This window comes from Humulus lupulus, chromosome 6 (assembly GCF_963169125.1).
Source record: "Humulus lupulus chromosome 6, drHumLupu1.1, whole genome shotgun sequence".
Lineage (NCBI taxonomy): Eukaryota > Viridiplantae > Streptophyta > Magnoliopsida > Rosales > Cannabaceae > Humulus > Humulus lupulus.
In genome coordinates, this window is record NC_084798.1 from 83,123,138 (window position 1) to 83,148,115 (window position 24,978).

The window sequence follows — 24,978 nt, forward strand, 5'->3', positions numbered from 1 at the left end:
GATCACCCGCTATTTCAACTCAAAAGTCAAAAATCGCGCCGTTAGCGTTGGCGACCTAGTCCTCAGGAGAGTTTTCTTGGCCAGTAAAGATCCCAAAGAGGGGGTCTTGGGGCTGAACTGGGAAGGACCATATAAAGTCATCGAGGTCATTAAGGAGGGAACTTATAAGTTAGCTTGTCTTGATGGAGGGGCAGTCCCACGGACTTGGAATGCCATCCATTTAAAGAAATATTATCAATGATTCACTTGTAAGGCTTGAAAGGCCATTTTTCATGTATTATGCAATGAGAATGAACTTTTTGTTTATGTTTGTACATGTTTTTCGAGTGTAATCTGAAGTAACCACGAAAGACCCTTTCCCAGTTACTTGGGGGGCATATGGTACCTGGATATAACCAGGTCGCCTTAATGACTTAGAAGTTGATTCATACCGATTGATCGTTGTTTTTCTTAAAAAAAAAACGCGAGATATTGGTAAGGATTAACACGAACTAAGTCCTATCCTGGATTTAACCAGGTCACAAAACTTAAAGGTTGATTCATATCGATTGATCGTTGTTCTTCTTAAAGAGCTCGAGATATTGATAAAAATTGACACAAACTAAGTTTTCAAATTAAGTTCCTGGATATAACCAGGTCACAAAACTTAGAGGTTGATTCATATCGATTGATCGTTGTTCTTCTTAAAGAGCTTGAGATATTGGTAAAAATTGACATGAACTAAGTTTTCAAATTAAGTTCTTGGATATAACCAGGTCACAAAACTTAGAAGTTGATTCATATCGATTGATCGTTGTTCTTCTTAAAGAGCTCGAGATATTGGTAAAAATTGACACGAACTAAGTTTTCAAATTAAGTTCCTGGGTATAACCAGGTCATAAAACTTAGAAGTTGATTCATATCTATTGATCGTTGTTCTTCTTAAAGAGCTCGAGATATTGATAATAATTGACACGAACTAAGTTTTCAAATTAAGTTCCTGGATATAACCAGGTCATAAAACTTAGAAGTTAATTTAAATCTATTAATCGTTGTTCTTCTTAAAGAGCGCGAGATATAGATAAAGATTAACGTGAACTAAGTTTTTCAAAATTGTAACTAAAATGCGTAGAGGCAAAGGGAAGTAAATCAATTAACAGTAAAATTGGGTTAAATTGTCTCGAGGTAGAAGCACCTCATGCAAAGGTTACACAAAAAATAAAAATAAAAATATTTGAAAAAGGGCACGAGAGAGGAAGGCCCTAAGCTCCGCCAGGTGGCCCCTTGGAGGGTGCTTCTTTATCGAGGCGAGCTTGGAACTTCACCAGCAAGCGCTCCCAAATGTTCGCTGCCAGGAAGAAGAAGTTGGCGTCCTGGTTATAGGCCTAGCAATGATAGAACATATCTTCCATTGCGGCCTCTGAAGTTTCCCGCTCGGTCTCCAACTCGGTCTTGGCCTCCGCCTTCGCGGCATCTAGGTCTGCCCGCGCAGTGGCGAGGGCGGTCTCGAGCTCTTGAAGCTTCGGGCGAGTCTCTTCCAGCTCGGCCTGCGATGCCGCCAAGGCATCCTTAGCCGCCTGCAGAGAAGCCTGGTGGGTGGCCACGACCGTCTGGTGCTCGTTCCTCATCTCCTCGAGCTGAGTTTTGGTCCTGGCGATGCTCCGATGAAGGGCAACGGCGCTCTGCGAAAGCGGAGAGGAAATTGCCTTAAAAAAAGAGAAGAAAGAAAAAACAGGGCAAAGTGTAATAATAAAAAACCACAAAAGGGTAAGGTGAGCTTACCGTCAAGGCCATGCCCAGTAAAGACTCCAGCATGCCCACCAGGCTCCTGGTTTCAATGGCCCGAAGCTCCTTCTCGTTGAACATGTATATGTGGCTGACGGCGTAGTTCGCCGACTCATACACTGTTCCCCGGAAGGCCTCTGGAATCTTTTCCAGGTCCTGAGGGTTGACTGGGATGCGTACCTCAGAGGGTACAATCGTCGAAGCCTCGAGCTCCGTTCCTGCGTCTCGAGCGGTGGTCGGAGCTCGCGGAGGGGGTGGGGGCATGTTGCTTCCCCCAGCAGCAGGAGGATTAGTTCCCGTGACCTGAGCGGTGGGGGGCTGCTCCTTCTCCTTTGCAAGAGACTTAGTTGGGGTTCCAGCAGCTTTTTTCAATGTCTGGAGCTTCTTCATTTTTGGCCCAGAGGCCCCGGCTGAGGGATTCCCCCCGAAGAACGCCCCTCGCAGACTCTCTTCGGGCTGAGACATCTCTTCTATCAAAACAAAGAATTGGTTAACACCAAAGTTAGCAGTCTTATAGAAACAAAAACAAAAGGGGAAAAAGGAGAAAATCAAGTATATGTATACTAAAAGGGATCCTACCCCCCGAGCTAGAAGAACCTATGGTTACGACCATCGGTTCCGGAGCTCCCGCGGGAGAATCTAGGTCGATTATCTCCCGAGCTGGCGCAAGTTCTGGATCCGACTCTGATTCTGGGCTAGATTCCTCTACATATTTCCTAAACCCCGGAGCTACGGCACCCCTCCGGAGTGATGGCCATGACCAAAGATTGGTCCTATACTCCTCAAATAGGATCGACCTAAAGGCTAGGGTGTTATCTACGACTACGGTACCCCTAGGTCGGCTATCTTGGTAATCCAGCACGAGCTGGTCGACACAGTGGAGCAGGGTTGTGTTCAGGTCCGGATCCCTTCGGTGATGTTGGACGATCTGTCTGGGATTGAACCTAGCTAGCCGGGGTTCGGCAATGGCCCTATCTAAATTCCTAAACATATAAGGGTTACCTTGGCCAGAAAGACCCGCGGCTACTCCAGACCGGATCCTCTCCTCATCCGTCCTCTGGGCGACCTCCAACGCTCGCTTCCTATTCCTCACGAGGGGAACTTCGTCGTCCTCGTCCTCCTCATCTTCGTCCCCCGCGACCTCCTCCATGATGATAGGTCTGGTGTCGCGGGCTAGGGGAAGCCCCTGGTGCCTCCTTAGGTTTAAAGTCTGATTTGGGAAAATTAGCTTGCAGGCCACCATCGCCTCGTCTGTTACGAGAACGAGATAATCCTTCTCGTTGGGGGGCAAGCTTGCCAGTCTCTCGTACTGGGCCCCGAGGGTCACAGATTTCTCTGTCCTCGAGAAGATAGCTGCAGGATTAATCTACATCAGAAAGGGATACAGGAGGAGCTAAACGATACTTAACTTACAAGCTAAGGATGAAAAGCACTTACGAGGACGATTGAAGTAGTGGAGCTCGCAGTTTCTGAACCCTGTCGACATAAAGAATTGATCTTTAAAGTCGTTGGGGTGGCTGGGCAGCTCGATGACCGCAGCCGTGTTGGGGAATCGGGTTAAGTAATAAAACCCATCGCCTCGACCTCTCTGATCCGGGCTGGCCTTGAGGCAAAAAAAAGTACAAGATGTCTACAGGAGTGGGGACCTCCCACTCCTATTTCAAGAATAAATATCTTAACCCCGCCAACAGCCGATAAGAGTTGGGGGGGAGCTGGAAGGGGGCCAACTTCACGTAATTGAGGAAGTCAGCAAAATACTGATCGAGCGGGAGGAAGGCCCCCGCCTTGAAGTGCTCATCGCTCCAGGCTGCGAAGGCCTCGTCAAGCGGCGCGCAGCTCCGCTCACCCTCTGCGGGAGGTCGGGCAATCACTGATGCCCTCCCCAGCCCGATGTTGTGGGAGAGGAAGATTTTGTTGACCTTTGCCTGGTCGGTAATCTTTGAGACGATCCTCTCCGCCTCAAAGAACGCGTCAGGAGCCACCTCGAGCTCCTTCTCCACCGCAGGCCCAAAGTTGGGGATTGGAGATTCGGGCATCGCCGCTTTTCCTTTGTCTTGCTGGGATGCCGAGCTGCCCGTAGTCTTCTTTGGAGCATTCTTCTTCGGTGCCATCTGGTCACCTAGCGAACAAAAGAAAAGATTTCAGAAAAGGCGATCAGGGCATGAGGAAAAATCAAATGTTTTTTGCACGAGCTGAGGTAAGACCACGCGGTTCTATGAACACGCGCCTATGCTCCCAACAGATCCCTGATTACTTGGAATTCGTGTGTCAGGAGGGTCAGGTTAAAATTTTTCCTTGGAGGGAAAGTTCCAATAGGCATGAAAGGCAAAACTTCCTGTGAAGCGTGTCCCCTAAGCTACCCGGTTTTGCACCCAAAATACCAAAATTCCTACCCAGAAATTTTCCCCAGAAAAAGCACCCTGTAAACCATATTCCTAAGTGATTTCCAACTGCAAAAAGAGAAAAATATACCCTAACCTAAAACGCTTTCAACCTTCTTACCCACAAAATCCAGTAAACCCTTGCATGCGGCTACAGTAAATATTTACCTAAGCTACAGTGAAAAATATTTTCAAAATGTGCACAGTCAGGAGACTTACAGAGTGTTTGGCTGGAAGGTGGGTGTAGCAGTCGCCTAGGTTGGGGCTTCGTCGGAGTATTTGTTTCCAAAGCTTCGAAGGAATCCTAAAGCCTAAGCTTCTTGAATGCTAAGGGTGACCGACGGAAAGAAGAGGGTTTTTTCTTCTGAGATGAAGAGAGAAGAAGAAGAGGATTTCTGAGAGATTTCGAATGAAACGGTGGCCCATGCGTAGGGTGGCCACCCCTTTTTTATATGCGTGAAGGGTCACGTGAAGAGGGCCGTTGGATTGCCCTGATGTGGGATCCAAGACCCTCCACTCGATATACGAAACGACGGCTGGGTATAGGCTAGGCCATTAAATGCGGTTCTCGGAAGACATACCATCACCAACCACGATGTTCCACGTATTCAGCGCCTGCGTAGAATGTGGAATATGAATAGTTCATGGGGAAGCCTAAAAGCCCCTATTGTAGCCTTACACGATGTCGTGTACCACGAGCAGGGGCTTGGGGGGCAGATGTACGCTCTGATTTTCCCACGGGCTGATTAGCAAGCTGAGGTACGGCCTGATCATGATTACCAGGCAGACATCTCCAGGACCGGAGCTGCCATCGTAAGGTCCTACCTCCTTAGCTCGGGGTAACCTAAGAGTTCGCCAAGATTGCCTAAGGACCGAATCTGGACCCTGAAGGCCGCAGGTCGAGGTAGGCATCTAACTCATGGTACGAGCTAGAGTTGGAGGTTGTGGCCTTCTATAAAGTCAACCATGCAAGGCAAACGTGCATATATCAGACATCACGTGTTGGATATATCGCTGACTTCTCGGACACGCAGCAGGAACGTGCGTATTCAGACACCCACGTCTGGGTTGGGCCGTGCGGCCCATTATCTCCTTACCTATTGATTTGACCACACTTATGTGTCAGGTTTAGGAATTAATCATGAATGTCACAGAGTTGACATGATACGTAAGAAGGTCACGGGATGACCTTCTTACTAACTCCCAGGTGCCTTCTCCTATAAATATGGAGACCTTGGGAGTTGATAGAGGTTGGATTCTCAATTGTAAGAAAGACCCTGTAATCAAATATCCAGTATATGGCAATAATATTGACTAGTGGAGTAGAAGGATTTTAACCTTTGAACCACTCAAAAAAACATATCCTGAGTCACCATTTCATTTCTAAGATCATTTATCTATTTCGGTTCAACCTAGGCACTAATCCCTTTCTCTTTTTTCTTAATTACCTATTGGCGAAGAACCACGTCAACAAAAACAAACATGAAAACCTCAGTTTGCAGTTCTATCTTTGCTTCCTTTTTCCTTAGGACGTGGGCGAAACACCCCCAGATTCTATAATGGCGTAAACTAGGTTCACGATCATTCCAGTGTTCTAAAGGTATTTTAGGGATTAATTTGAATGGCATGACATTGACAATATCATTCGCGGGTTCAATTAAATGTCCCCAGAATGAAGTTTGTAGAGTTGTGTAACTAAGCATGCATCTAACCATTTCCAATAATGTTCTGTTCCGGCGTTTCGCTACACCATTTTGCTGTGGAGTACTCGGGGCAGTAATTTGTGATAAAATCCCAAGTTCAGTTAAATGATCTTGGAACTGCATATCCAAATATTTTCCAACCCTATCACATTGCAAGATCTTTAACGTTTTACTGAATTGGTTCTTAGCCGTAGCTAGGAATTCCTGAAACTTTAAAAATGTTTCTGATTTCCTATGCATTAGGTAAAGACATGAGTCTCTAGAGTACTCATCAATAAAAGTGACGAAATACTGAAAACCACCTCTTGCTTGTACATTCGAAGGTCCACAAACATCTGAATGAACAAGTCCAAGTGGTTCCTTGGCCCTATCACCCGTTGCAGAGAATGGATGCTTGGTCAGTTTGCCTTCTAGAAAAAGATTCACAGACAGTTAATTCACCTAAGGTGAGTTCCCTCAAAGGCCCATCCTTTATAAGTCTTTGGATTCTATCATAGCCAATGGTACCTAGTCTCAAGTGTCATAAATACGTCATGTTATCGTTATTGGTCTTTTGACGTTTATTGGTCCTAGGTTTAGCTACTTTGAATAAATCATTGTTAAGAGCGAGGGGTTCGTTAGGTCGCATAATATAAAGCCCGGTTTCCAAACATGCAATACACAATTGTGATCCATTAAAAGAAATAGATATATTAAAACTGGTGAAAGACATAACAAATCATTCTGATTCCAACATGGAAACTGAAATTAAATTTCTACTAAAATCCTGAATAAAAAATACATCTTTCAAAATTAAATATTTATTTCTGAACTTCAGACAAGCTCTTCCTCTAGCTTGGACCGCAACAAATGCTCCATTCACAAATCTAAGCTTTAAGCTACCTTTGTCCACTTCCTCCCACAATTCAAGAAGTTGTAAAGATTGACAAACATGGTTAGTAGATCCAGAATCAATAATCAAAATAGATTTACCATTCTCTAAAACACTTGTTTCCAAGATGAATGCTCCTTCTTTTTGCAGTGAAAGCACTTACCTTTAGCTTTCTTGTTTTTCTTGTTCTTCCCCTTAGGCGACCGGGAATTTGGTTGTGCACTCGTCTTTGCAGCCTTTGCAAGCTTGGGGTTGTTGTATTGTCTATCTTTCCTCTTGTTTCCAGCTTTCAAAGACAAAGTAAGGTTAGCTTCAGCCTTAGCTGGATCAGCAGCAGTAGTAGTAGTTGTCTTCTTTTATCCTCCCTTACTTGGTCCACCCATGATAGACTCAAAAGTCTGAAGCTCGTTCATGAGCTACGTCAGACCATAGTTGAATTTATTCAATACGTAGTTGGTGGTGAATGGCATAAAAGTTGGAGAGAGATTGTTGTGGATTAAGCCAGCTTTTGTCGAGTTATCAACTTGCTAGTTTTACTACATGATTATTGGAATAATACAAACATTTATAAAATCTCGAACATATAAATAGTTACACTTATAGTGACCAGGTCACAGTGGATTATGATTGTAATTATATGTTCAAAAGAACAAGTCCTAAGATTAAGTCAGTGCATTGGATTTTCACTGATTTAGTATTCTACGATATGATCTACTTACACATTTAGGGTGTGATGTCTTATCCAAGGCATTGACCAAGTAGATAAGATCGAATGTATATGGGTACATTGGAAAAGGACCGATATTGATTATTGATACATAAATAAGTATCGTTATTATCGAATCTAATCAATGCCACAATGTTGACTATAGGTCAAGTTGATCTTAATTCTGAGTGATAATATTATGATAATTATATTATTTAAATCTTTTGACTTGTTCGTTACCACCCTACCCTATGATCTAGCCCATACTTACATCTTGGAGATTTAGTAGTTTAATTGAGTGAGAGTATTAATCATAGATATGAAATCTATAGCTTCTTTATGAGAGGTGAAAAGATGAATTCCTTAATAGCTTAGTCTAAAAGGGTAAATGATTGAGCACTGATATATGTGATTAAGTTTATGGATTTATCATTTACATGAGACATAGTGGGAGTTAAGGATAAAATACAAATGAGGGGAAAAACGGTAATGTTTACCCAAATTTTTTTTACTTGCTAACGTGGCACGATTGTGGTGCGCGTCAATAACACGTGACTATTTAGTGATGACAGTCTGGTTGACCAATGACCATGATCAAAGCTGCTCGATGGATTCAAGAAAGATGTTGAACAGTAAGACTGAAGATGTACTGACATATATGACCAGGTCTGATCGTAGTAACGAAGCCAAAGTTCAGATACAACTATAAGTCAGATATTTCTGAGATATTTGACCCTATTTATGTGTAACTATAATGATTTCTGTTATTATTCAAATATGCTTGTAACAAAGTTTAAACATGGCCCATTGGCCCATATGTACATCCTTGAGCCTATAAATATGACTTATTGGATTCAATAGGGAGGAAAAAGGAAATAATTTGTATTAAGAGAGAACTAGTGTTTTTATACACGACTTTTGTATTTCATTTTGGATCTTGTGAAACTTAGTGAACCCTAGTATGGTGATTGCAAGTTTCAGAGTTTATATCAATAGAAACACTAAGTGGACGTAGGTCATCACCAATCTTTGGGGTCGAACCACTATAAATATTTGTATTGTTTAGTTCTTGCATTCAACTTATAATGGCAACATTAGTCAACATGTTGGTGCTTTCATTGGGAGCTAAAACTAAGACCTTCAGGATAAACAATGGCAAAAATCTCCAGGAAAGCGGGTCACTTAGGGCAGACATTTGGAAGTATGCGAAATCAACCTCCTCCACAAGATGTAGCAAAGGACGAGCCATAGGTGGAACTGGAAAAGGAATAGAAGGATGCTGAAACCTTGCAAACAACTTTGATTGTATTACAAGAGGAATTAGCTACTCTGAAAGCTAATCAAGAAAATGTGGCTGAAACGATGGTGCTGCAGCAAAGGGAGATTGACCAGAAATGCCGAGAACTGAATGAGCGGCAAGCCCACATGGATCATGATAACTCTAGGAATTAGAGTTATTTTTATGCGCTTAAACTTGTAATTTTATCAAGAAAGAGTGGGTTAGAGTGTTTTGTTGAGTCTTTATCTTTGTTTTGTCAAATATTAAAATAATATTATATACTAGTATTTTGCTCGAAAAATATATCCTAAAGTGTGAAATTCTTATTTTGGCAGGTGGTGGTGGAATTTTGGTCATTTGGAAAGAGATTTAAGTTTTAAATTGTTTCAGCAGGAGGGAATGCTGTAGCATTTCAGCAGCATGACGTACTGCCAGCCAGCCTATTTAGATGACCCACGTGGACACTACTTTCCAGCCCACTTTGGGGATTATTTAAAGTGGGCTGCATTATAGATAGGAAAAGGATTAGTGGGCTTTATTTTTCCTTGGACCCAATTAATGGAAGAGGACAAAAAAAGTAAAAGAAGGAAAAGAGGCCCACGTGACCATAGGGGAGGAAGTGACCTAGACAAAATGGTATCATCTTTTCCAATTAGGGATACACGGCAGGAGAGAAGAAGAGAAGCCCAGTCGCCTGTGCAAGAAATACCCCCATTTTGGGCAGCCATTAAAAGAGGAATATAAGGGAAGAGAGAGGATTGGAAGGAAGAAGACAAAAAGAGAAGGGTTATTAGGGGGACACTCCTTACTATTCATGGCTTGTTTTTCTTTCCCTTCTATCTTGGAACTTAATTATTTCTTCCATTTATTTTGACTATCGATGACTACCCACTGGGTTATTTTGTGTTTAAAGTTATGAACTAATTCTCTTAAAGTTAGGATAATTAAGGAACCTTGTTATGCAATTGTGAAACTTTGCTATTGATGCTTAATGCTAATTAAGGTTTATTCATTCAAGTAATTTTCATGCTTAATATTTACTATTGCTTGATCACCTTTAGTAAATGATTGAAACAATTAAGATTGCTGAAAAGAATTTTAAGTATTAGACAAAAGACTTGAATGGTGCATGATTAAGTTCTTTGATTTTAATTTTGTGAGGGTATAGACATATATCTTTGCCTTGCATAATCTAATAGAATTGGTGCTTGATAGGAATTCTCGAAATTAAATTAACTTAGACATAAGTAATTTAATTAGAGAGTTAAACCCATTTGATTTTGACAGAAACCTATGGACTTGATTATAATTCTTGATTAGTAAACTGTCAGGAATGCCACAACATTTTCATAGCATTGCTTCTAGGAATTGCTAAACAGGGGGAATTAATTATCCTAGCTTACCATTTCATTATCAACTGATTTTTATATTGCATCCCATTAATTTAGACTTTCAATTCAGCTGTTAGTTATTTTCAATTGCATATAAAAAAATCAACTTCCAATTTAATTTGAGTTTGGTTCTTTTATTTTTAATCATTTTGCTAAACTTTAATTTCACAATTTTAAGCTTAAAAACAATCCTTGTGGATACGATATTGGGTTCTTATCACCTTATTACTTGTTGACAGTGTACACTTGCACTCACATTAAATTTTGCACAACAAGTTTTTGGCGCCGTTGTTGGGGATTGTTTTAAGTTATTTATTGTGAAATTAAGCATATCGCAATTTGGTTTAATTTTTCTTTCTTTTGTTCTAACTTGGGTGATTCTCGTGAAATTTCAGGTTTATACAGTGTATGAACGAGAATCAAGACCCTGAACTACTTCCCATTGATCTTGAAATCGAGCGTACCTTTAGAAGAAGGCGAAGAATACAAAAGTCAAAGTGGGAAGTAGTAGTGATGGATGCTGAGCAAGGGGCTCAACAGGGAGCTGCCCAGAGGGCAGCAAATCTATCAGGAGCCGCTCATGATCCACCAGTGAATATAGCAGGAGTTGCTCAAGATCGAGTAGCTCAAGGGGAAGTGGCTCAAGGGGGAGTGGCTGCCAACAATGGGCAAAATGCAGTTATTATGGGTGATGACAGAGATCGTGCTATCAGGCAATATGCTCTCCCCCTCTTCAATGAGATCAATCCAGGCATCGTCAGACCAGAAATTTAGGCAGCCCAGTTTGAATTGAAGCCAGTCATGTTCCAGATGCTTCAAACTGTGGGTCAGTTTAGTGGGATGCCAACAGAGGATCCTCACCTTCACCTTCGCTTGTTCATTGAAGTAAGTGACTCTTTCAAGCTGCCCGGAGTGACAAAGGATGCATTGAGAATAAAGTTGTTCCCATACCCCTTGAGAGACAGAGCCAGAGCTTGGTTGAACTCTTTGCCTTCTGATTCTGTGAGTACTTGGCAAGAGTTGGCAGAGCGGTTTTTGATGGACTATTTTCCCCCCACTAAGAATGCCAAGCTCCGCAACAAGATTACATCATTTCAACAACTTGATGAAGAATCTTTATATGAGGCATGGGAGCGGTTTAAGGAGTTGTTGCGCAAATGCCCTCATCATGGCATTCCTCATTGCATCCAGATGGAGACATTTTATAATGGTCTAAATGCCCACACTAGAATGGTGGTTGATGCTTCAGCGAACGGGGCTCTTCTTGCTAAGTCCTATAACGAGGCATATGAAATACTTGAGAGGATATCCAACAACAACTATCAGTGGCCTACTTCTAGATTGTCTACAGGCAGAAAGGTGGCTGGTATTCATGGTGTAGATGCCATCTTTTCTTTGGCAGCCCAAGTATCCTCTATTTCTAATATGCTCAAGACAATGAATATGGGGATGAATCAATCAGTGGGGCAGCCTATGGGGACACAATTTGGGCAAATGGAGAACATTTCTTGTGTGTATTGTGGTGAGGGTCATACTTTTGACAACTGTCCTTCCAATCCAGCAGTTGTGTGTTACATGGGGAACCAAAATAGGAATAGCCCTTATTCTAATTCCTACAACCCATCATGGAGGCAACATCCCAACTTCTCGTGGAGTAATCAAGGGGTTGGCCCTAGCAACTCTTCTATGCCTCCAAAACCAAATTTCTCACCGGGTTATCCCCCACAAGCACCACAACAAAGGCCACAACAACAAGCAATGCAATCTAGCTCTCTTGAGAACATGTTGAAGGAGTACATAGTGAAGAACGAAGCCATGATCCAAAGCCAAGCTGCATCATTGAGAAACTTAGAAAACCAAGTTGGGCAGCTAGCTAATGAGCTTAGAAATAGACCCCATGGTACATTACCAAGTGACACCGAGAATCCAAGAAATGGGAGCAAAGAACATTGTAAAGCCGTCACTTTGAGAAGTGGGAAGGGGTTGGAGAATTCCAAGGCCAACTCTGGGCATGAGGGTGAGCCCTCTTCAATCCAAATAAATGAGGAAATTCAAAAAGACACTGAAATTCCTAGTGTAGAAAAATCTGCCTCTGCCCAGAATGCTGCAGGAATGCCATAGCATCAGCTCCCAAACAGCTCGAGTACAAGGCAGCCACCTCCATTTCCCCAACGTTTTCAAAAGCAAAAGTTGGACTCTCAATTTAAAAAGTTCCTAGACATCTTGAGACAGCTACATATTAACATTCCCCTTGTTGAAGCCCTTGAGAAAATGCCCAATTATGTGAAGTTCATGAAAGACATCCTTACAAAGAAGAGAAGATTGGGGGAATTTGAGACAGTGGCTCTTACGAAGGAGTGCAGCTCATTCTTGCAAAACAAGCTGCCACCGAAGATGAAAGATCCTGGGAGTTTCACCATTCCCTGCACCATTGGTAACTCTTATTGTGGCATGGCTTTATGCGATTTGGGTGCAAGCATTAACTTGATGCCAGTGTCTATTTTCAAGCAATTGGGGATTGGAGAAGTTAGGCCTACTACAGTTACTCTTCAATTAGCAGATAGATCTCTTGCTCATCCGAATGGGAAGATTGAAGATGTATTGGTAAGGGTAGACAAATTCATATTCCCTACTGATTTTATTGTGTTAGACTATGAGGCAGACGGAGAGGTGCCCATTATCTTGGGGAGGCCGTTTCATGCGACAGGAAGAACTTTAATAGATGTGCAAAAGGGGGAGTTGACTATGAGGGTCCAAGATGAAAAGGTGACTTTTAATGTTTTTAAAGCTATGAGATTTCCTGATGAGGTGGAGGAATGCTCAGTGGTTTCGGTGGTAGATTCTTTGGCATCAAGGGAATTGGAGACGAGTAATGTTGGTGATCCATTAGAGAGATTATTATTGTTTGATTCACACAGTGAGGAAGACGAGGAGGAGTACTTAGCTTGGTTGGAGGCTAATTCTCAAGGGTTAAGAACAAGAAACCGATTTGATTCATTGGAGTTCTCATCTAGGGAGTTCAAGGCTCCTAAACCATCCATTGAAGAGCCACCTGAGTTGGAGCTGAAAGTTTTTCCATCGCATTTGCGATATGCCTACTTGGGTCCATCATCCACTTTACCTGTTATTATTTCAGCGGAGTTGAACCATGATCAAGAAGAAAATTTGCTCGAAGTATTGAGAAAGTTCAAAAAGGCCATTGGGTGGACTATTGCAGATACTCGAGGTATTAGTCCTTCTTTGTGTATGCATAAGATCTTTCTTGAAGATAGCGAAAAAAGTTATGTTGAGGGGCAAAGAAGGCTAAATCCTATCATGAAGGAAGTAGTGAAGAAAAAAATCATCAAGTGGCTAGATGCTGGCATTATTTATCCTATCTCTGACAGTTCATGGGTGAGTCCTATACAGTGTGTACCTAAGAAGGGGGGGGGGGGGGGATCACAGTGGTGAAGAATGAAGACAATGAGTTGATTCCTACTAGAACAGTGATTGGATGGAGAATTTGCATGGATTACAAGAAGTTAAACAAGGCCACTAGGAAGGATCATTTCCCTCTTCCTTTCATTGATCAGATGCTAGATAGACTTGCTGGGAGAGAGTACTATTGTTTCCTTGATGGGTACTCTGGTTACAATCAGATAGCAGTGACCCTAGAAGATCAGCACAAGACTACATTCACTTGCCCCTATGGTACCTTTGCATTTAGAAGAATGCCTTTCGGTTTATGCAATGCTCCTGCAACATTTCAGCGATGTATGATGGCGATCTTTACTGATATGGTTGAGCAGTTTCTAGAGGTGTTCATGGATGATTTTTCAGTCTTCAGTGATTCTTATGATGATTGTCTGAGTAACTTGTCTAAGGAGTTACAGAGATGTGAAGAGACAAACCTAGTCCTTAACTGGGAAAAGTGTCACTTTATGGTTAAGGAAGGTATTGTTTTGGGGCATAAGGTATCTAAGCAAGGGATTGAAGTTGATAAGGAAAAAATTGAAGTTATTGAGAAGCTACCACCTCCTAATTCAGTGAAGAACATTAGGAGTTTCCTTGGGCATGTCGGTTTCTACAGAAGGTTCATCAAAGACTTTTCTAAGATTTCCAAACCACTTTTCAATATTTTAGAGAAGGATACACCTTTCCACTTTGATGGAGCATGTTTGAAGGCTTTTCATGAGTTGAAAGAGAGATTAATTTTAGCCCCTATCATTATTGCACTGGATTGGAGTTTGCCCTTTGAATTGATGTGTGATGCTAGCGATTATGCCGTTGGGGCTGTGATGGGGTAGCGAAGGAACAAGGTGTTTCACTCTATTTATTATGGCAGCTGCACCTTGACAGGAGCTCAATTGAATTACACTGTAAGTGAGAAGGAGCTACTAGCCATTGTCTTTGCTTTTGACAAGTTTCACTCCTATCTTGTGGGAACTAAAGTGATTGTCTATACCGATCACTCAGCCATCAAGTATTTGATTTCTAAGAAGGATGCAAAGCCAAGATTGATTCGGTGGGTGCTTTTGCTTCAAGAGTTTGATGTTGAGATTCAAGATAGAAAGGGGGTAGAAAACCAAGTGGCTGACCATTTAGCAAGAATGGAGCATGAAGAAGATTCTAACTCTCTTGTCCCCATCAAAGAAACATTTCCACATGAACAAGTGTTTGGGGTTAACCATTTTCATGAGCTCCCTTGGTTTGCTGATTTTGCTAACTATTTGGCTAGTGGGTTGATGCCACCAGAGATGACTAGCCAACAAAGGAAGAAATTCTTGCATGATGTGAAGTCTTATTTTTGGGAGGAGCCCTTTCTATATAAGCAATGTGTGGATCAGATGATTAGAAGATGTGTAGCAGAACATGAATTTGAGGGTATTCTGTTCCATTGTCATGCATCTCCATGTGGTGGTCATTTTGGGGGAGCGCGCAATGCTGCCAAGGTTCTCCAATCAGGTTTCTTTTGGCCTTCTTTGTTTAAGGACTCTTATGCTTATGTGGTAAGATGTGATCGTTGTCGAAGAGTAGGAAATATCTCAAGGAGAAACGAGTATCCTTGAGGTTGAGTTGTTTGACGTGTGGGGTATTGATTTCATGGGCCCCTTCCCACCTTCATATGGCAACTTGTATATTTTGGAGGCTGTTGATTATGTTTCTAAGTGGGTTGAAGCCGTTGCCTATCCGACTAATGATTCCAAGGTGGTCATGAGGATTTTACACAAACATATTTTCACTAGATTTGGCACCCCAAGGGATATCATAAGTGATGAGGGAACCCATTTTGTGAACAAAGTGTTGGCTAGTTTATTGGCGAAGTATAGTGTGAAACATAAGGTGGCTACGGCATACCATCCTCAAACCAATGGCCAAGCGGAATTGTCAAATAGAGAAATAAAGGGTGTGCTTGAGAAGGTGTTAAATCCAAATCGCAAGGATTGGTCTAAGAGGTTGGATGATGCTTTGTGGGCCTATCGAACGACATATAAAACTCCATTGGGGATGTCTCCTTATCGCCTAGTTTTTGGAAAAGCATGTCACTTGCCGGTAGAACTTGAACATAAAGCTTATTGGGAACTCCAACAACTCAACTTAGATTTGCAACTTGCGGGAGAGAAAAGAATGTTACAACTTGATGAGTTGGAAGAAATGCGGCTGTTTTCATATGAGAATGAAAAGCTTTATAAGGAAAAGACCAAGAGGTGGCATGACAAGCAAATCCAGTCCCGTTCATTTGAGGAAGGGCAGCAAGTTTTATTGTTCAATTGTAGACTGAAGTTGTTTCCTGGGAAGCTTAAATCTAGGTGGTCGAGGCCGTTCACTATTACTAAGGTGTATCCTCATGGGGCTGTGGAGTTGAGAGGAAATGAAGGAGGTGAATTCAAGGTCAATGGGCAGAGGCTGAAGCACTATTGGGGTGGTGAGGTTGATTGCAACAAGACCTCACTCACCTTAGTTGATCCTTGAAAAATCAGGTTCTTGAGCTGCTGTGCTTAAAGCTATATTTGGAGAGCAGCAAAAAAATTATATATATAGTATTCTGTTTTTGTTCTTGTTTTTTCACCTTTTCCCTTCATGGTCGATGTGGTGGAATGGAATAAATTCATGTTCTGGGGTGGCTGTGAGGATTCAGGTAGTTTTAATGGTCAATTACAACATATTTGGACATGTTTCAGGTCAGGATTTGGTGATGTTTATGGCTGGTTTGCAAATTTAGTTGATTTTTGAAGGTCTAGAAGTAATGTTGCAGAAATGCTGCAGCACTAGAGATAGGTGAAATCCTGGGAAGTTTTAAGCTCTGAGGCTTTTTAAGAAAATATGGGAAACTTTAGAAATTACCCCCATATAAAAAATAAATACATAAAAAAGAATAATAATAACAATAATTCTTTATCCCTAATTTCCCTAACTTCCCCATCACTTCCAGCCACATCCTGAAATCCCCCAACACTTTCTCAGCCGCCGCCCCCCATCACCTTCGCCGAACCAACCCAGCCACCTCCCTGCCATCACGCACCACCACCCTCACCGAACCCACGAGCCACCCAGCACCCGAAACCCACAGACCCAAATGGCCACCTCCTCCTTCTGCCCAGCCCAGCACCTTCGCCGAACCAACCCAGCCACCAAGCAACCAAACCAGTCGACCCACGAACCCAGCAACTCCCAACCCACGACCCACCTGATTTCAAGCCCGACCCCATCTCCGTCTCATGAGCCCACAGAACCCACGGCCGCGCCTTCCACCCACCACGACCCCAACGCCCAAACCAGCCACCATGACCCAGAGAACCCACTCCGCCTTCTCCATCTCACGAAGCCATCACCACCCAATCGACCCACGGAGCCCACGCACCACCTAGCCAGACGGCCAGCGAGTATCCACGAGACTCACGGCCTCCAGCTCCCCTATATATATATTTCAGGGTATTCTCTTATATTTTGGCTCACTCTAATCTTTTTGGCCGAATCCATTATGTAATTTTCATGGTTTGGGTGCTTTGAGCTACTGATTTTCTGTGAGAATATGCTCTGATTTATTGTGAAGAAATTTTTGTTGGACGGAGATCATCTGGGTTGAGTCTATTTGCGAATAGGAGTTGATAAATTATAGATTGGGGTGTGGGATTGAAATTTTGTGGCATTGTTGGTCGAGTTACAGCGCTGTGGTGATATTTATTAGGGGTTCTGTTGTGTTTCATTATTTTTAACATGCCAAAAAACTAGAGGTTCCAAGGCTACCAAGGGTCGACAGCCCATGATATTCCATTGTGATGAAGCTGAGCAACGCTTCCATGATTTGTTTTCCACTAAACAGTTGCTGTGTGAAAGGGGTTTTCGGGTTTCTAGCTCTAATGCCGCAGCCTTGCCGGATTATGTCGCCAATGTGATTGCTCAGAAAAATTGGACAACTTTTTGTCAACAACAAGCTAATCCTGATGAAGAAGTGGTTCGCGAGTTCTATGCTAATCTGATTTCTTTAGACCAAGTAACTGTTATGGTGTGCGAACAGCTTGTCCCGTTCTCCGCTGCCACCATTAACCAACTGTTCGGATTAGAGGATATGGAAGATGACTATTCAGCATTCTTAGATAATGAGGACCAGGGACTGAGATCCCAAGTACTAAACGCCATCGCTGCCCCTGGAAGCGAGTGGAAAATTCTTCCAGAAGGAGCTCATAAGTGCAAGCATGGCGATTTGAACCCCGCTACTTCGGTATGGTTTTATTTCATTCGGTATAGCTTCATGCCTACAACCCATACCACCTACTTGTCGTTCTCGCGCTCTCTTTTCCTTTACTGTTTGTTGGCTGGAAAAACAATCAATGTGGGGCGCATACTTGCGCAACAAATCAGGGAGCGCTCGCAGAAACATGCTGGGGACTTATTCTTGCCATGCTTGATCTCTAACTTATGTTTGGTAGCAAGGGTGCCCTTGTCTACTTTTGCTGGTCCCAGTCATCGTCCTGACATTGGTCCTGCTTGCATTAAGAAGATCTTTCATCTGAGTAGTCACTCTCCTACAGCAACAACCCCTAGTGCTAGTACATCGAACAATCACGTGATGGACTTGCTGCGCGTAATCTATGCCCATCAGCAAGATTATTGGAGATATGCTAAGATGCGTGATGACTCCCTTCGGGATGCCATAGACAGGAAATTTCCTGAAGCCCTGCGCACTTGGGCTCCATTCCCCGAGCACATTCTAGACCACGAAGAGAGCACTGATTTTGACGAGGATGCTGTCGCGACCAGCGACTAGTGTGGGAGGGAGTTTCTCTTGACCCCTTTTGTTACTGGACTTTCTGTTGTTTTTCTTTGTTTATTTTTTCTCTTTGTTTTCTGTTCTGTTTTGTTATTGTCATTTTTCTTGTTAGTGTTTAGCAGCAATGAGGACATTGCTTTCCTCTATGTTCTGGGGGGGGGGGGGGGGAGTGTGTTTGATTTGCTGTTTTTGTTTTACCTTATGTTATTTTCTTAATTTCTATGTGTGGTTTAAGTGTAGTTTGTCTAGAGTCTAGAGTCTAGAGTTAAATGGAATCATTGAATGTAGTGTTGTGCCAAAGTTTGGGGGTTGCTCGACGATAAAAATTTGAAAAAAGATGATGTATTATGGTAACTTTTGTGTGTAAATGAGCCTTTAGTACTTAAAGTTTTTATGCTAACCAAACTTTAGTGAAAGTGTGAATCCAAATCAATGCACATAGTTCAACCTCAAAAATTCCAAAGTCCTTAGAAAAGTTGAGGTTACATGAAGGTTCAAGTTTTTAGAATTGGTTCGATAATTCCCTTGAGGCGAAATCCTAGGAGGCTTAGCAATTTAGAAAGGATTTAGGCAATTTTGTTGGATCGTTTGAGCCTTTCAAGCCTACCTTGTTGAATATTATCCCTAGTTAACCCATCTTGAGCTTAATGGCCTATTCTTTTTATCACCCATGAAATTAAATAGCCCACTCCTTTGTGAATATCTCTTGTTTGTTCTCTACCAAACCTTAGGCTTAGTTTGTCTTGGAAACAATTTTGTGTGAGTTTGGGGAGTAAAAATTGGGGTATCATCTTCTTGTTTATCAATGTTATTCATATGCATCCATATGCTCAATTTTTATTTAGTTAAGAATCTTTTTGTTATTTTATTTTCATTTTCATTATTCAAAAAAAAAAAAATCAGTATATATTACAAAAATTAGAAAAAAAAGAGGAAAAAAAAAATGTGTGTGTGTTGTAAATAAATAAGTTGTTTTTATATAGTTTGTATTTGTAATAATTGAGCATATGTTGTGTATTCAAAGAAGTGGAAAAATTGGGACTATTGGGTGTGTTTGAGGGTTCAAAGAAGGGGATAATATGTTTGTGAGGTCCAAGGCAAGCTAGGTTGAGGTTTTAGCTTATAAATATCCATTTCATCCATACCTTTAGCCTAGCCTACGTTACAACCAAAAATAAAGACCTATTGATCTAGATTGCTAAGCTAACTACATTAGTGGAGAGGGGTTACCGAATTCAACATATGAAAGCATGAATTGAACCTTAGGATTGTTGCTTAATTTGATCTAGGGATTTGGGATTGATTGGAAAGAACTATTCACACACTCACCAGAATAGCATTCAAATCTTGGTTTTGTTAGCATTTTAACACTTGAGGAATCTGGGTTGTGAACGCATTGGAGTTATCATTTGCATAATAAATTTGAGAGCCTTGTCCCCCTACTTTGGCATGAGCTTTGCAGGAATTGGTTCCATTTGTTTGCTGTGTGTTGTTTTATTGTTGTGTTGTTTTGGTTTGTGTTCTTAGGTTCATAAGTGTCATCACTCGGGACGAGCAATGAATTAAGTTTGGGGGTGAGATAACCCAAGGAATTAGAGTTATTTTTATGCGCCTAAACTTGTAATTTTATGAAGAAAGAGTGGGTTAGAGTGTTTTGTAGAGTCTTTATCTTTGTTTTGTCAAATATTAAAATATAATAAAATAATATTATATACTAGTATTTTGCTCGAAAAATATATACTAAAGTGTGAAATTCTTATTTTGGCAGGTGGTGGTTGAATTTTGGTCATTTGCAAAGAGATTTAAGTTTTAAATTGTTTCAGCAGGAGGGAATGCTGCAGCATTTCAGCAGCATGACGTACTGCCAGCCAGCCTATTTGGATGACCGACGTGGACACTACTTTCCAGCCCACTTTGGGGATTATTTAAAGTGGGCTGCATTATAGATAGGAAAAGGATTAGTGGGCTTTATTTTTCCTTGGACCCAATTAATGGAAGAGGACAAAAAAAGTAAAAGAAGGAAAAGAGGCCCACGTGACCATAGGGGAGGAAGTGACCTAGACAAAAGGGTATCATCTTTTCCAATTAGGGATACACGGCAGGAGAGAAGAAGAGAAGCCCAATCGCCTATGCAAGAAATTCCCCCATTTCGGGCAGCCATTAAAAGAGGAAAGAAGGGAAGAGAGAGGATTGGAAGGAAGAAGACAAAAAGAGAAGGGTTATTAGGGGGACACTCCTTATTATTCTTGGCTTGTTTTTCTTTCCCTTCTATCTTGGAACTTAATTATTTCTTCCATTTATTTTGACTATGGATGACTACCCACTGGGTTATTTTCTGTTTAAAGTTATGAACTAATTCTCTTAAAGTTAGGATAATTAAGGAACCTTGTTATGCAATTGTGAAACTTTGCTATTGATGCTTAATGCTAATTGAGGTTTATTCATTCAAGTAATTTTCATGCTTAATATTTACTATTACTTGATCACCTTTAGTAAATGATTGAGACAATTAAGATTGCTGAAATGGATTTTAATTATTAGACAAAAGACTTGAATGGTGCATGATTAAGTTCTTTGATTTTAATTTTGTGAGGGTATAGACATATATCTTTGCCTTGCATAATCTAATAGAATTGGTGCTTGATAGGAATTCTCGAAATTAAATTAACTTAGACATAAGTAATTTAATTAGAGAGTTGAACCCATTTGATTTCGACAGAAACTTATGGACTTGATTAGAATTCTTGATTAGTAAACTGTCAGGAATGCCGCAACATTTTCATAGCATTGCTTCCAAGAATTGCAAAACAGGGAGAATTAATTATCCTAGCTTACCATTTCATTATCAACTGATTTTCATATTGCATCCCATTAATTTAGACTTTCAATTCAGATGTTAGTTATTTTCAATTGCATATAAAAAAATCAATTTCCAATTTAATTTGAGTTTGGTTCTTTTATTTTTAATCATTTTGCTAAACTTTAATTTCACAATTTTAAGCTTAAAAACAATCCTTGTGGATACGATATTGGGTTCTTATCACCTTATTACTTGTTGACAGTGTACACTTGCACTCACATTAAATTTTGCACAACAGATCACCGGTAAAGAGATACCACAACAACTTTAGAAGTGGCCATTCAGTTGGCTCGAGGACAACCTGCACCTACCTCTCAAGCAAATCAGCCACCCAACTCTCACCCTCAACAAAATCTACAGTTAGAGCATCCCTTGTATAATCAGAATACACCACACCCAAGGAGGGCTGAAGGACCAGAGCAACCTCCCACTGCTCAGCAGGAAAGACCAGCCCCGATCAGGAAAGACATATCCTAAAGGGATATGACCAAGTTTTGTTGTTTTCATAATGACTATGGGCATGATACCAACAGTGTAACCAGCTCAAGAATGAGATCGAGTTCCTTATTCGTCAAGGACATATGAAGAGATATGTCAGGGCAGGTTGAAGTTCTTCGCATGAGGCTTACGGAGGCAACAGGCAAGTGCAAGAATTAGAGCCATGCAACCAAACCATCTATGGTTTCTGGTGAAGGGCTAGCACCAACAGGTTCGATCAGACTCCCAGTCACAGCAGGAACTGCACCTGCGAACAGGAAATTACTCGCTACTTTTATAGTAGTTGATTGTCCATTTGCACATAATGCTGTGATCGGAAGACCCATAACTTCGGTCTGGAATCTGGCCATGAACTGTCCAATCGATGCAGGAGTTGGGTGCATGTTGGGAAACCAGCAAGAAGCCAGAGAATGCTACAATTCCTCAATCATAAAGGCAAGAAGAGGTGGATCGGGAAGTGGAGTCAAAAAAAGGTTGCTGGTAGTAAATGAAACGCAAGCCCAATTAGGTGAACAAGTCACCAAATAGGGTGTTTCCCAAAGTGAGGACAGGGACTTAGATCCTCATTTTGGGGATTTGGAAGAAAATATTGGGCCTGTGGTGGACCTCGAGGAGATCCAACTAGAAAAGACAGATTCAACCAGGGTTGTGAAAGTCGGTAAAAGCTTAGAGACAACAACACAAATGAAATTGCTGGAGTTTTTACAGAGACACCAGGAGGTCTTTGCCTGGTTGCATAACGATATGGTTGGGATAGACCCATTGGTGATCAGCCATGTCTTGAATATAGACAAAAATCATCCACTTGTACAATAAAAAAGAAGGCTGCTCGAAAAAGATAGGTCTAAAGCCCTGAAAGAAGAAGTCGATAAGCTGAAGGAAAATGGATTCATTAGGGTAACGTTTTATCCAAATTGGGTCTCTAATCCCGTACTAGTTCCCAAGCCAAATGGTAAGTGGAGGACGTGCGTGGATTTCACAGACCTTAATAAAGCGTGCCCGAAGAATTGTTTCCCACTTCCAAGAATCGACCAGGTGGTCGATGCTACATTAGGACATGAAGTTTTATCATTCATGGATGCATACTCCAGTTATAATCAAATTATTATGCATCCACTTGATGAATATCACACTAGCTTTCGAATAGATACGAGACTTTACTTCTACAAAGTAATGCCCTTCGGTTTGAAAAATGCTGGTGCAAATTACCAATGACTAGTCAACCACATTTTCAAAGAGATAATCGACAATAGCATGGAAGTCTATGTCGATGATATGATGGTCAAGTCGAGAAAGGCCGGTGAACACATCAAGGACCTACAGGAATGCTTCAACATCTTGAACAAATATCAGATGAAGCTGAATCCTCTAAAATGTTCCTTTGGTGATGGATCAAGAAATTTTTTGGGATTCATAGTAAACTCATGAGGAATAGAAGCTATTCCCAAAAAAATTCAAGCACTGATCGAGATGCAGTCACCTGCCAAAGTTAAAGATGTGCTAAGCCTGACATGAAGAATTGCTTCCCAAAGTAGATTCATATCTAAATCTATGGACAAGTGTGTTCCATTTTTTAATATACTCAGAGGAAACAAAACGTTTGAATGGACTGAGGAATACGAACAGGCTTTTCAAGCGCTCAAAGCCCACATGTCGCAACTGCCCATTTTGTCCAAGTCGGTCGAAGGAGAGACTTTGTACATCTATTTAGCAATAGCAGAGTATGCTGCTAGTCCTATTTTAATCAGAGAGGAAGACAACATTCAAAAAGCAGTGTACTACATAACAAAAGGCTGGTGGGAGCAGAACTACGATATCTGCCTATAGAGAAATTGGCTTATTGCTTGATACTGGCATCTAGAAAACTGTAACCCTACTTTCAGGCTCACCCCATAATAGTGCTTACCGACCAACCACTAAGGCAAGTCTTACAAAACCCAGAAGCCACTGGTTGACTACTAAAATGGGCAGTTGAGTTGGGACAGTTTGAAATTTCCTATGCACCACGAGCAACTATAAAGGGACAAGCCTTAGAGGATTTCGTTGCAGAATTCACCGAAGTCCCTGCTGACGAACCAATGATGGAGAACGATAATCAAAATAAAACCCTTGTCTCAAAGTTGTTCATAGATGAATCCTCCAACAAGAAATACGCAGGGGCATTGATAATCTTAATCACACCCAAGGGACATCGGTTTTACTGTGCGATCATATTCCACTTTACAACCTCCAAAAATGAAGCCGAGTACGAGGCTTTGCTCTAAGGATTAAGACTAGCCAAGGATATGAATATAAAGTCACTAGAAATATATAGTGACTCCCAACTAGTAGTTAATCATATTATTGGAGAATATCAGGCTAGGGGTCTCAACATGGTTGATTATTTAAACAAGGCGAAGGATTTACTAGCACGGTTTGAAAAGTATACTCTCCAGCAAGTACGTCGCAATCAGAATTCAAACGCCGATGCCTTAGCCAAATTAGCAAGTGCCACAGATGCTAAGGCTTTGAGCATAGTACCGGTGAAACGGTTATTGGCACCAAGCATTCAAGCGGAAGAATCCTCGCTAATAATAGAAGTGTCCGACACATGGATAACTCCCATCATACAATATCTCGAACAGGGATTATTACCAGCAGATAGGAATAAGGCAAGGACACTTTAAAGACAACCAACTCAGTTTATTTTGATCGATGGAGTCTTATATAGACGAGGATACTCAATGCCTTTATTACGGTGTGTCTCTAAGGAAAAGGCTAAGGAATTGATGCAAGAAGTACATGAAGGTTTCTGTGGATATCACGCTGGGGGTAAAGTTTGTCAAAGAAGATTCCCTAGCAAGGGTATTTCTGGCCTACCATGATCGAATTTTCAATGGAATTCGTTAAGAAGTGTGATAAGTGCCAACGATTTTCCAAGACACCACGAGCAGCACCCAACGAGCTTAAACAGATGCAAAGCCCATGGCCATTTGCGATTTGGGGAATTGACCTAATTGGATCTTTGCCTACAGAAAAAGGGAATGTCAGCTATGTAGTAGTTGCTGTCGACTGCTTTACTAAGTGGGACAAATTTGAGCCACTCGCAAAATCACGACCAAGAAAATATTTGATTTCGTCGTTAAAATTGTATGCCGATATGGGTTGGGTTTCCAAAAAAGATGTCTCAGATAATTGCACACAATTTGACAGCGACCTTTTCATCGATTTCTACAAACGACATGGTATCACGAAGAGTTTTTCGTCAGTTGTTCATCCACAAGCCAACATGCAG

The 24,978-nt window shown here is 41.5% G+C and overlaps 1 protein-coding gene and 1 non-coding gene across 2 annotated transcripts; one reads left to right on the forward strand and one right to left on the reverse strand.

The window, feature by feature from the left end:
• The first annotated feature begins 10,896 nt into the window (after positions 1-10,896).
• LOC133785259 (uncharacterized) lies at positions 10,897-12,216 on the forward strand. The gene has a single exon (XM_062224510.1). It carries the CDS (start codon positions 10,897-10,899, stop codon positions 12,214-12,216), a length of 1,320 nt encoding a protein of 439 aa, XP_062080494.1.
• On the reverse strand, positions 11,164-11,270 carry LOC133787238 (small nucleolar RNA R71). Its single transcript, XR_009872270.1, has one exon. It is a non-coding gene; the product is annotated as a small nucleolar RNA R71 (small nucleolar RNA).
• Positions 12,217-24,978: the final 12,762 nt, after the last annotated feature.

Excerpts from the sequence above, each read along its gene's own strand:
- LOC133785259 (XM_062224510.1), top strand. The coding sequence starts at position 10,897 with ATGTTCCAGATGCTTCAAACTGTGGGTCAGTTTAGTGGGATGCCAACA.